This window comes from Melanostigma gelatinosum, assembly GCF_949748355.1.
Source record: "Melanostigma gelatinosum genome assembly, chromosome: 6".
Taxonomy (NCBI): Eukaryota; Metazoa; Chordata; class Actinopteri; order Perciformes; family Zoarcidae; genus Melanostigma; species Melanostigma gelatinosum.
Window position 1 is genome coordinate 4,182,596 of NC_136639.1, and position 12,877 is coordinate 4,195,472.

Here is a 12,877-nt window from a genome sequence, read left to right on the forward strand (position 1 = left end):
TAAAGTAGCAGAAAATACTTTAGTACAAGTACCTTCATCTGTAAAGAATTGAGTAAATGTACTTAATTACTTTCCATCACTGCTGTTCTCTGTGTCTGCTGTTCGTCAATGAGAAACCTGCTGTACAAAGCATTTCATTTTGAATATTAATAATCTTTGTTAAATATAAATTCAGCCAATATGATGAATTCAATGAAGTCAGAGACAACAATCTGATCCTTTTGGAAACTCAGATTTATTTGGCATAGACTCTTCACATGCATTGATGATCCTTAACATCGAAAGTGTTCACAGTTCTAAACATGCTGCAGGAAATAAAGACGAGTCGTGTTACATTCATCCGTTTTTGGTTTTGTGTCCACGTGACGTGTTGAGAGCACGAGCGGGTCACCTTATCAAAGGGTGATTGCTTTGACACAGTTCAATTGAAACAAGACGGAAAAGACCCTTTACACACACACACACACACACGCGCGCGCGCCGGATGTCCATTCACAATAATACATATTTGGTGTCCCGCTGCTGTTTTCAGTCCATCAGCAGCTTCTCTAGCTGGATGAGTTCAGGGTCCGGGAGTCTGCGGAGTCGGAGCGCTCTTCGTACTCCTCATCGGGGGAGTAGAGGCCCGGTTTGGTCCCCAGCGTGCAGCTCTCCTCCTGGACGCCGATGCGCTGCTGCTGCTCCTCGGAGGGTCTGGACGGGAGGATGGGGGACCCTCGGAACACGGAGCCCGCGGGGGCCGCGGTGGAGAACGGCGACACGTACTGGGCCGCCGAGCGCAGCTGGTACTGCTGCTGCAGCGCCATGGTATTCCACAGAGTCACGTCGTTGTGCACGAAGGGGCTGGCCTGGCTGCGCGTCAGGGAGTTGCGCAGCATGAGCGGGTAGCGCGTGGGCTGCGGGAAGGACGGGTGCTGCAGGCTGGACACCACGCCCGAGGCGGAGTCCGACGTGAACCGGAGGGACTCGGGGACCCGGAAAGCGGAGCCCACCGACCACTTGGCGGAGGTGGACACCGGGTGGTAGGAGCCCAGCGTGTGCTCGAACAGGTGTCCGTTTGGCAACAACAGGGCGTCCGTGTGCGGGTCTGCGTGCGTCGGGTGCGCGCTCCCTTCGGGACTCCGGCTGGACAGCAGCACCTCGATGGCCCCCACCAGATCCCCCCCGCAGCCTCTGAGGATGAGCTCCAGGACCGGGGGCTTGTGAGCGGGGAAGATCTTCTTGAGGACCTCCAGCGGAGGCCGGTTGGCCCGGAGGCTGAAGGGCAGGTTGATGGAGCCGGAGAGGCCCTCGATCAGCACGCCCTGATGCTCCGCGGGGCTGACGGGATACTTCTGCGGACTCTCGACTTTGGCTTCCTTCTCCGCGCTGCCGGCTTTAGGGAGGCTGTAGCGGCTCTCCTCCGGCTGGGTGGGGGTCTCCGGGGGCTCCGGGGTGTAGCAGGAGTTCGGTTTGGAGCCCTCGGGGGAGCTGACCGGGTCCTGCTCCTTCTCACTGGAGCTCCCCCCGTTTTCAGCCCCGGACCCCTCATCAGGGCCGTCATCTGTCGGTTCTGCAACACAAGCAGAAAAAAAAAAAAATCTAATTTCATCTTCCAGGAAAAGGCAAACAATGAATGAAGAAAGTAAATCTGCACTTTTCTAAACGCAACACACAATGAATGTGTTGTCAACTTGTCTCCACCACAGAGGAGCTCGTGAGGATTCACTTGACTTCCTTCCCTCCAAAGTGCTGACTGCGCGTCGGTGAGGAATCTACCGTCGATGCCTTTTGACCACATGTTTGCAAACAGCTCGCTTTGTTGTCTCAGTAACATCTCATCTGGAGCTGACCTCCTGCACGAGATATGGCGATTCCATTCGATTGGTCCTGTAATCTGTTTACACCACTCAGCTCCGTCTGTCAGCGCGAGATGGAGCTGATGTGGAGTCAGCTGATCGGGGCTCGTGTCCAAATGTTTTAAGTGTCAGAAAAAAAACACAAAAACCCAGAATGGAGTGAAAAGCCACAACAATCTGCACTGTGACATATTAGAATAATTCGGTAATTATCACCTTAGTATTTTGGGAGGAATGATGAACAGTTTAGCTTTTCATAACAAATAAAATAAACAATCATTTCATCAACGAAAAACAGGAGAAAACTTTAGAAATACTGAAACTATAAGAGCTAAATCTAAGTGTTGATGATTTATTTATTTTGTGTTACAGCCTTAAAATGACCACATGTCTTATATTTTTCTAAATAATAGCAACAAACTTATTTTCTGACAGAATAACTTGTATTTTTGGAAACATATCTTATATTTGATATGTAACATAAACCTAAATAAAAAGCATTCCTTGTAAAACAAGAAAGTCTTGCAATTATTAATAAATGAAAAAGAAAACATAAAACCAAATCCAAATATTACCAGAACGAAAAGCTAATTTTCAAAGCCTTTCTTAAAACGAATAAACCAAAGTTTGACTTAAAACAACAAAAACATGATTCATGAAAATAAATTAAAAATGAATCTGTAACTATCTGTAAATGAAGCTTTCTCCTCCTCAACCTATTTAAAAAACATTTCATAAAAATATCACTCAACAAACTATTATATTTCACATCACAAACACTTCCTGTCTTTTTGTTTGTAATATTTGTTTGTAAAGTTCATGGATCTGTTTTCTTTAATGTCTCTTGCTGTTGAATAAATACAGTTTCATCTTTATTATCTTTAAAAACTATTTAGTCATTCCCACATAAAGCAACATTTTGAGGAAATGTGTTTGAGTGATTTTTGTGTAACTAAATATGTACAATAATAACATATTATTGGATGGTGAAGAACAGTTTACAAGATATTAAATAAACACTTTAATCCCAGTTTTCCTGTCCTGTTTTCGCACTTATTTAGGAAACACTGCCCTGCAATGTTTTCAATTTAAATATTTTTTCCATGTTTTTCCTGCAGGATTGAATGAAAACATGATCCCGTGATAATGTTGTTCTTTGTGATTCATTAATTATTCTTTATTATTCGTGGTATCCTTGTAATAATGTAGCAGTTCAAATTATTTATGTGATTCATTCTTTTTGTCTGCTGATTGTTTGGTAATGTTTGCTTCTATCAAAGAAAAATCTTAATTCATCAGAAATGTAGACTTAAAGTGGAGCTCTCTCCTCCCACCTGTGCATGTTTGCGCTCCGGCCTGCACCGCCTCCGCGCTGCTCCACCTCAGCTCCAGCTCCTCCGTCCTCGGCGGGGCTCCCTGGTTCCCCTCGCCGGCGACGGCTATGCCGATGCCGATGCCGGGCAGCACCCTGAGCGACTCGGGGATGAGGCTCTCCAGACTCTCGTTGGCCTGCTGCCGGCGGAGCGCCACCTGAGCCGCCATGACGCGCTGCCGCTCGATGATGAGGATGCACTTCTCGCACGTGCAGTCCTTGAAGCGGCAGTAGCGCTTGTGACCTTTCAGCCACGACAGCACGCCGTGGTTGCGGCACCGCGCGCACTTGGGGGTCCTCTGCAGCGGGGCCCGGGGCTGAGACACCGGAGCCCCCATGTACAGGTACGGGGACCCGTAGCCATTCATTCTGTCAGTGTCCCAGGACGCGCGGGTGCGTCTGCGGAGAGGCGCGGCGGGAGTATGGTTGTGAGCAGCAGCGCAGGATGGAGCCGCTCTGCCTCACGCATAACAGGACGAGGAGAAGAGGTGTGGGCTCGTTCTGGAGGATCCACCCCCCGGCTGACAGCACAGATACGCATCAGGGCTGACACGCTCTTATGGAGACCACGAGTAACCAAACGCTGACACTCGCGTCAAAGCACGCTGCAAAAAATGTCCACAAAAAAGAAACCTGCCAGTATTTGGATCAGATGTTTCTCTGAGAGTCTCTCTGAGAAACGGGACGATCAGTTTCAGTGAAGATTCAGGAGGGAAACACAGATTCTCTCCATGCATTTAGAGATTCAGAGAGTTGATCCTGCAGCTGAAATGACACACATTACAGCTTCATCCAGAAGATGCAACGTTATCTTCAGAAGTTACAAAAGAAAAAGACCAGCAATGTGACATTTTATAAGACAGTATGATCATTTACAATGTTTAAAGACAAAGTGGAAACACAGGAGTGTTATAAAAGATGTGTAAGCCTTTAATGTAATATTTAGCCTTTTATAGATTGTATAGGAAATGCCAAATACAGAACAAAGCTAAGATGACTCAATATCTAACAGATCAACATGAAAAATAAAACTGCAAACAGCTTTATGAATGCTAAAGATATAAGTCTGAGTCCAAACTCAACTAAACTTCAATCATTTGGACGTCCCAGCTTTCAAAACGCTCCCAAAATGAGACATTTTATCTTCATGCAGGAAACAAGATGATTTGAATGAGCTAAAAATAAAGTTTAAAATACAAACTTAATGCCTTTTTCTATTGGCCCCCACATGTAGATGTATCAAATATAAAGCACACCTGACTTATTGAAACAAGTCAGCGTTTAAGTCAGAAATATAAACTTATAACAACATACTGTAAAAGATGTGTCGTCATAAAATCAACTGAATGTCAAATTTGATATCACAGCTGATTGTTTAATTCAACCAAACATGACATTAACCTGAAAACAGAATCATAACTAAAAACAAACAATGTGTTTGTGACCCAACACTTTAGATAAATGTCTTTATTTATTTCGGAAGTAACACCAGCACAACACATTCAAAGATCATTTCAATTCGATTTTAAAACTCAGGACACATGTGTATGTTTCCCCCTCCCCGTTGCCTGCAGGCCCCGCAGGCTATAAGACTTAATTTGGACAAAGTGCTCGCAGCTTCTCGCACCTTTTACACAATCGTATACATAACTTAGATGATTAGGTCTCTAGGTGTATAAAAGCCCTGTTGGGAGCTGTGTGGAGGACGCTGATACGTCCCTTCTGCTGGACTAATAGAGGTGCATTGAAACATAACACCGGACAAAGCCGGGGCCCATTTCTGACCGTAAAAAAAGGTTTATTCAAGCAAATAATGGGATCCGAGCCTCGCGCGGCTTACAGAGAATAAGAGCCCGGTAAACTTCCCCACGTGAGGCCCGTCTCCAGGGCTATTAAGCTTTTAATTGGAAAATAGCAGAGGAAATTTCAAGGTGACTAGAGTGGCTCTGCAGTTTGTGCCGGACGAGTAGATCTGTGGGGAGTGGGAGGCGGCGCGTGAACGCCTCACACCACAACGCACAATCAATTTATTCATGTTGTTCGTTGATAAAAAACACAAACCGGAAAATAAAAGTTTATACCGCAGGAAGCATCGTAATAAGACATACGGCGTTGATTTGATTTGATGGAAGAAAACATCTTTCAGATATCTTCTGCTGAATGTGCATTTATTATAAAACACAAAATAGATTTGAATTTATAAGAAATACACGTTTTTTTATTCGATGATGTTAGAAGACAGTACATTTAAATGAAATATAATAGAAATTGATAGTAATAATAATGGCAATAACAACAATATAATAATATTGAGGATTACAGCTTTTATTCCCAAACTTTTGGATTTTTGGAATTTCAGTCCCAAGAATGAAGCATTATAAATCACCACAATGTTCAACTGCTGCATAATTAGCCTTCTAGCTAACTGTTAGCTCAGTCATTAGCTCCTGGAGCTTCTCTGTATTTTCTCTCCCGTTGACGATCACCATATAGTATACTATTTAGTTCAGTAACACAGTTATAGAACAGGGAACATAAAGTTTGCTGAGCCAACATCGTGCTAACGGTCATTTAGCGCGCTCTTTGGCGCTTTAGCTTAGCATGGTCGCTAATGGTCATTTAGCACGCTCTTTAACTTAACGTTAGCGGGGTCGCTAACGGTCATTTAGCACAATCTTTAGCTCTTTAGCTTAGCGTGGTCGCTAATGGTCATTTAGCGCACTCTTTAACTTAACGTTAGCAGGGTCGCTAACGGTCATTTAGCACGCTCTTTAGCTATTTAGCTTAGCTTGGTCGCTAACGGTCATTTAGCACGCTCTTTAGCTATTTAGCTTAGCTTGGTCGCTAACGGCCATTTAGCACGCTCTTTAGCTCATTAGCTTAATACTAGCTTGGTCGCTAACGGGAGTTTATTCAGAAGATGTATTTGTACCATGGACTCCTGCCACAAGTCACTCATGATGACGTTCACGATATTCCCGATAATTAAGTCTTTTTTTACCCTGATGTGAGAGAAAATTCGTCCCTAATCTCAAACTACTGGATGAATTGGCTGGAAAGTTGGTTGAGACGTTCATGTTTCCTTCAGGATACATTTTCATAACTGTGTTGATCCCTTAACGTCTCATCCAGCGCCATCATCAGGTCAAAACTTAAACCTGCAGGCCGATGACATTCCCATCAGCTTCACTTGTACTTCATGTTTAGCGCTAATTAGCACATGTTAGCATGTTGACAAGTTAAAGGAAACTGGTGACTACAGCAAACCGTACATAGCAAGAAGCACAAGCTCAACATGTGAGCATTTAATTTGAAGGATCAGAGACATTTCAATCACTCACTCAACGCCTCATGTTTATATATCAGCAGAGGGAACTCCTCCAGCAGGGCCTCTCTTCAGGAGGTGGAGGAGCAGGAGGAGGAGCTGACCTCTGCTGAGTGGAGTTATTATGAGGTGCTGATTGGGGGGCGGTGCCGCCACTCAGAAGTCCTGTCACAGAAACGCTGATTTAAGTCTCCCCGGGGAGGCGGGACAACTGAGCTCCTACAGGGGAATTAGACCGGACGTCTGAATTAGTGAGAACGTCAGTCAGCGAGCACCAGTCTCCAGGGAAAAAGGAAAAGTCTGGGTTTTATGAGGCTAATACTAAATAAGAGGAAGGAACCATTTAAAGAAGATTCTACTACATTTTTTTTTTTAAATTTGACACATTATCCAAGCTTGTTTTTGGCAGTTTTTCCACTTTTTCGCAACCTGGTCGGGGGTGAACAGGGTAATACTTAACTTATAGATATCACCATGAAACTTCCCCAGTTGATTACTTACATTAAGACAGTTCGTTTTTGTATTACAAGTTTTCTAAATTGCTTTGTTTAAAGATGCAAATGAGGTATTATCTCAATTTGTAAACATTTTCAGAAAATAAATCAGAAAATTGGATAAAACCAGGTTCAAAATTCTTCGTTTTGACAGCGGTGTCCTGGATTAAATTCAACGTATCCTCATAAAACGGTTCTTATGACATTTTACAAAAAGTTATGTAAGTAATAACCACTTAAGTACGGAAGTTACGTGACAAGTAAATCTATGTTTACGTCTCGTTTCACGTGGCGCACAAACGTTGGTCTTTTAACCTGTGGCAGTCGCAGGACTGTAATAGGTCCGTGTAATCATTTCATTTGGTTTATTAAATTATCCAAATTGTGTACGTCGCCATCTTTGTTTTTTGCAACCAGTGAACAGAAGCGATCATATTCTCTCATATCCTTTTCTCATAGACTTCTATACAATCTGACTTCTTTTAGCAGCCGAAGGAGTCGCCCCCTGCTGGCCAGTGGAGAGAATGCAGGTTTAAGACACTTCCACATGAGCTTCACTTTTCAGAAGCTGAAGTTGCCGCCTGTGTTGCGTCTAAGTCTAAGTCAACGACAGAGAAGAGGGTGGTCCTCCAGAAGGTTCTCTGTTCTCTGATCGTAAAGACAAACGATGGGTAACGTCCTCAGAGTAGTGGTGGGTGCACAGCGTCACAGCGCCCGGTCGGTTGGTTTAGTCCGTCTAGTTCAGCCTGTTTATTGGTGTCCGTCAGACAAAATGCTGTTATTAGAAGCATTTACATGTTTATTACCCGAAATAATCCGGTCACACGATACCTAATATGTATCCACACGGGAGGTCGAAGATGTTTTTAAAAAGACAGAAAAGAAATGACAGGTTTTAAATGAGAAAAGAAAAAGATAACGGATGTTTGAATTTCACTCAAAGATGTCTGCAATAATTACATTTTTGCTGTAGAAATAGAAAAAGATCCTTTTTGTGATTTAGTTTGTTAAGCTGCTGTTATCAGTTATCAAACAACAACAAAGACTGAAGGTAATTGTCACGTTTAATCTCTATTTTATTCGCTCCATGTGGCATTTCACGATCCTTATAGTTGAGCCCTGAAATGTTTTATAATATCTGCTTCATTTGCTTTCATTGTTATTTAAATGTGTTTCTATTTGCTGCTACGACCAAATGTACTTGAGACACTTATTCAGTCTGGCTTTTTATATGTAGTTTTATAATTTAAAGTGTATTAGTATTGTTGCTCATCAAATCGGACCCTTATTTAGGATTTTTGATATGGTTTAAGTATTCATATATATTTCATTTTTTTCACTTGAATTTGACTTTATTAACATGCATCTGTTTTACCAGGATCAAGTTTTGTTTTATTTGAGTTATTTCCATAACTTAATTTGGTTTGCATCAGTCTCTTCAGCTTCTCTCCATTTCCTATTTTCTTTGAATTGCGTTAGTTTGAAAGGTGCTGTATCAATTAAACTTCATTAATGACAGTTTCAAACGTTATGTTCACTTCTGGTCTGTCGGTAAATGTAAATGTTAGTTCATCCTCACGGGTGTTTTCACTTGTTGTGGCCGACTAGTGGCTTAAAAGTTGCAGAATGAGGATCTGTTGAGAAAGGAGATCTAGATGTTGTGAGGCTTACAGCACTTAAATGTTCACTTTCAGTTGCGGGGCCTTTTTCTGGTAACAAGCCTTCTGTGGCCATAAATGTGTGTTTGATTTTCCTCAGATCAACTTAATTCTGTCGCTGTGTCATCGGCTTCTGAAACAAAACGTGAAACTCAGACGAGTCATCAAAGTGTGAACGTGAAGTTCAAAGTCAGTGCGAAGAGAAAGCCGACGTTTCTCCTCAAAGCTCCTCTTTCGTGATCGAGCCGCAGAAACACTCGTCCTTTATCACCTGATGGGAGATGAGCAACACCTGGATCAATCAGGCCGGGGCTCAGGTGTTGACTGTAATTAATCACCACTGAACATTTTACAAACCCAAATGATTTGCTTCTTTATGATAGAAATATATACGATGATTTAAGTTCTTCAACCCCTCAAAATCCATCACGACAAAACCATATTTTTCAGAAAAGTTAGTTTCAACCCACAAAACCCCCGAATATGTCGCACTCAATGTGGATAAAATGAATCCTGTGATATTAGTTTTGGGGCTAATATCTGAACAAACACATGATGTCACACTGGGGGACATCTTTAAAAATACAGCCCAAAAACTACAAATTTCATAAAAATTCATAAAAGCAATTCATGTTTTTGAATTAAGTGATACATTATGGAAAAATATAGAAATGATGTTTTTTTCCTCCCAGTTAAATAAATGATTTTAGCATCACGATAGTGTCACTATACTTTATAGTTTTTTGTAGTTTGGACACAATAAGGTGAGATTTATTTTATTTACTGACTTTGATTGAAACAGATTTGCTTCCTTTCCTCATCATCAAAAAGTTGTTTCATGCTGCAAATGAAACTCGTAACAGAAAACAAAGACTTAAAACTGAGAAATTCTTCAGTTCAAATGAAGAAGAAGAAGTTCAACTTCACAGTTTGAGCTGAAAATTTAACGCAGTTGTTTTGAACATATTTATCTCCACCTACAGGTACAGGTGAGCTAAAGAAAAAGCTTTCCAACATCATGGATGACAAAATAAAATAATTTATGAGATAAAAGTTGCTCTTCTTGTTGGAAAATTAGACATTTTTCAATTGAATTAACAGGAAACAAGCACTTCTTCAAGTTGTTGAAGGAAAAACTGGGAGAAAACACAAATAAGCTGCTAATTATGCTGCAAAATTGCAACTTGTTCAACTTGAGTGTTTGAGCTACAAATTTTTCACATAAATTTTCTCATATTGAAAATATTCAGCCCAACCGACAGGAAGAGGAAAGCTGAAGGCTTCTTCAGGTTACAGAAAGAGAAATAGGGATAAAATACCGATAAGCTGCTAATAATGCTGCAGACTCTAAATGAACAAAAATAAAGCACGACATGAGCTGTGCTTCCATTCCTTTGCAAAAAATACCGGTATACGGATATCTCTGTGTAATAAGCATGCTGATGGCTGATTATGTTTGGTAAACAAATGAAAGATGAACAAATAGGTGTTAAATAATAATTAGCTACTTGTGTTTTTACTTCTGCCAAAACAAAATAAGCTCACTACGCACGCTCATGATGCTCTTCTCTGGTATTTGACGCATCGTTTACTCTATCGCCACCTCAACCGGTTTGCTTGTTTGTGTCGCTGGAGATATTTTGGAAAAGGAAAGTCAAGTGGACAGAATAATTTGTCCTTTCTTTTCTTTATAACTCTACTTAACAGAATCGACAGCACGTAAATGTATTAATTCATTTGGGTGAGCAAGCATCTCCATATCGACGAAGGTTCAAACTTGGTTTTACTGATCAGAGATTCGTTTTTCATTGTGCGACAGAGCTCTGCTCAATCTAAAATCTGTATTTATGTATTTCAAACCCAGTTTTGCTAAACTCTGATTATAACTGATCTTAGATTAAATGAATCCTTGTTGGCACCACCCAGTCAAACTGTGACCGGATCAACATTCAGTATTGCAAACGAGGCTAAAATGTATCTTTATTGTTCTTTACAAAACAGACAAAAAGAGACAAAGAGACAAAATATCGAAGATTGTTTTTTTTGTTTGCTGTTCCGCACGCGACAGCTTGGGAGAAAGACACTGTGATATTTTGGCTTCATCGATAAGCTCAACGAGATAAGAAATAGAAACACTGAAACAGTTTTCATTGACTAAAACTATGTGAAAATGTTTAGTTTTCTTTGCCTAAGATGCCCAAAAAATGGCTTTTAGTCAACTAAAACGTGATGAAACAAGGACGAGGTTGACTAAATATGAAAACAACATACAAGGACAACAGTTATAATCCCAAGTGGACACGTAGTATTTCTGTTTATGCCAGTTTCTGGAGTCCGCACGGTTACAATAAATTATACGCAGACTTCCTAAACAGAGCCTACGCCGACATCCTGTGATGATGAAAGTTACGTTACACGGACCATAGCGTACTCACAGAAAGTATGATTTTGGTTTAAAACTAAATTCAAGGATAGCTGACAAAATGAACTCTACTTTCCTACGGATCAGATTATCTTAATCTTAATATACTTTAGCCTCCAGATACTCCTCAGATGTAAATACATACTCTAAAGAATCATCTCAGCAGTCTTAAGTTTTCTCCCTCTGAGCTCACCGCGTCCTCCTCCCAACACTTCCTGTCCGTACCGGGCGGCCATCACTCCACCCGGTGGTGTCACGGTGGGATCCCGGCGGATTTTATCTATTAAGGGGAGGTTCGTGATTCATGGGAGGCGGCGGCAGCTCAAGGAAAACCAATCCTGTGACACTTTCTCCCCTGTGCTGTACACCGGCAGCAGCTACAGAAGGACGAGGCGAGCCCCCTGACAGCCGTGATGAAACGGCCTTCCTTAACTAAACTCGTAAAGCACGCGGCAATAAAACTCAATCTTCTGTAAAATCCAATTAAGTCATTATCTGACTGATTGTATCTTTAATTGAAAACAGAAGTGACAGTAAATTTCTGTGATATATCAGGATCAATCGATACTGCCGTACAATCTGGTCTCAAGCGGTGATTTATAATGTCAAAGCCTTATAGGTAACTCCACATTCCTCTCTCTAAAACCACTGGTGGATGAAATTAAGAGTAAGTGCGTTTCATAAAAAAACAAGATGGTCACGTTATTGATTACAACAGATGGGGCAGAATCCAATGAATGTTCCCACAGCGCAGCAGAAAGAAAATACAAGTAATTCTCTTTTGTCTGTTTTATATTGTTGTTTCCAGCATCACATTTACACTCCATCACTTCAGAGCGGCTTTATTCGCCGAAAACTTGTAGCGACATAAACTCCAGGACTCCAAATTACTTTTGTTGCTGTCTTATTCAAACACAAACACAAATAAACACTTTCTAAGCATGCAGCTGGAGATAAAACACAAAACACATCAACAGCGTGTACGCGGTGCGGCGGCGTGCAGGTCGGCTTCACAGAGGCAGCAGAGTGGTTTTCTTTTTAATAAACACTGAAACAACATGACTCAGAAGTGGGCAACACAACGTTAGTTCATGAAGTAAAAAACTGCTTTGGGGGTCGTTAATTGCATAAAAAAACACCGTGACCAGGTATGTTATCTGTTAAAAAACACAATTATCATTTTATATCATCAATTAATCTGCTGATCCTTTTTTTATTTTTATTGATTAGTTATTTGGTCAACAAAGATATTCAATTTACTTTCATCTAAGATCAGAAAAGTCTTAAAATCTAAACATTTCAGAAGCTAAAACCTTAAAACGTTCCGCATTTCTGCTCGAAAAATGCCTAAAATGATGAAGTTATTATGAAAATGGTTGCTTTTTTCTGGATCAATTAATCACCTAATTGTTTGAGCTCTACACGTCACTGCTACAAATCCAGCTCCTCGGCCGCCCGCTGCGTCTACACGGCCGTACCGAAGCGTGTCAACAGTAACCCGTGTGCATAGTGAAAACCTCCGGCCTGAACGGGTCAAATATACAATAGACATGCAAATTATGTGGCATAAACAACGGCGCTGGATGTGTGCCATAAATAAGCAGCCGGTGCTCATCACGCGCAGCGGAGGGAGAAGTGATTCACGGCTAACCTGCCGGGTTTCTACCTGCAGGAGGACGTCCTCGCGTCAAAGGATCCGACTGTCGTTCACACTGCATATTCCAGAGATGCAGGTCAAAAGATATCGAGCCATAAATATGGGCAAAAA

At 41.6% G+C, this 12,877-nt stretch overlaps 1 protein-coding gene across 1 annotated transcript; it reads right to left on the minus strand.

The window, feature by feature from the left end:
* Nucleotides 1–548: 548 nt before the first annotated feature.
* Nucleotides 549–3,578, minus strand: dmrt3a (doublesex and mab-3 related transcription factor 3a; the record flags this gene model as incomplete). Its single annotated transcript, XM_079270531.1, has 2 exons — nucleotides 549–1,552; nucleotides 3,173–3,578. 2 exons carry the CDS (start codon nucleotides 3,576–3,578, stop codon nucleotides 549–551), a joined length of 1,410 nt encoding a protein of 469 aa, XP_079126657.1.
* Between the last annotated feature and the right edge of the window lie 9,299 nt (nucleotides 3,579–12,877).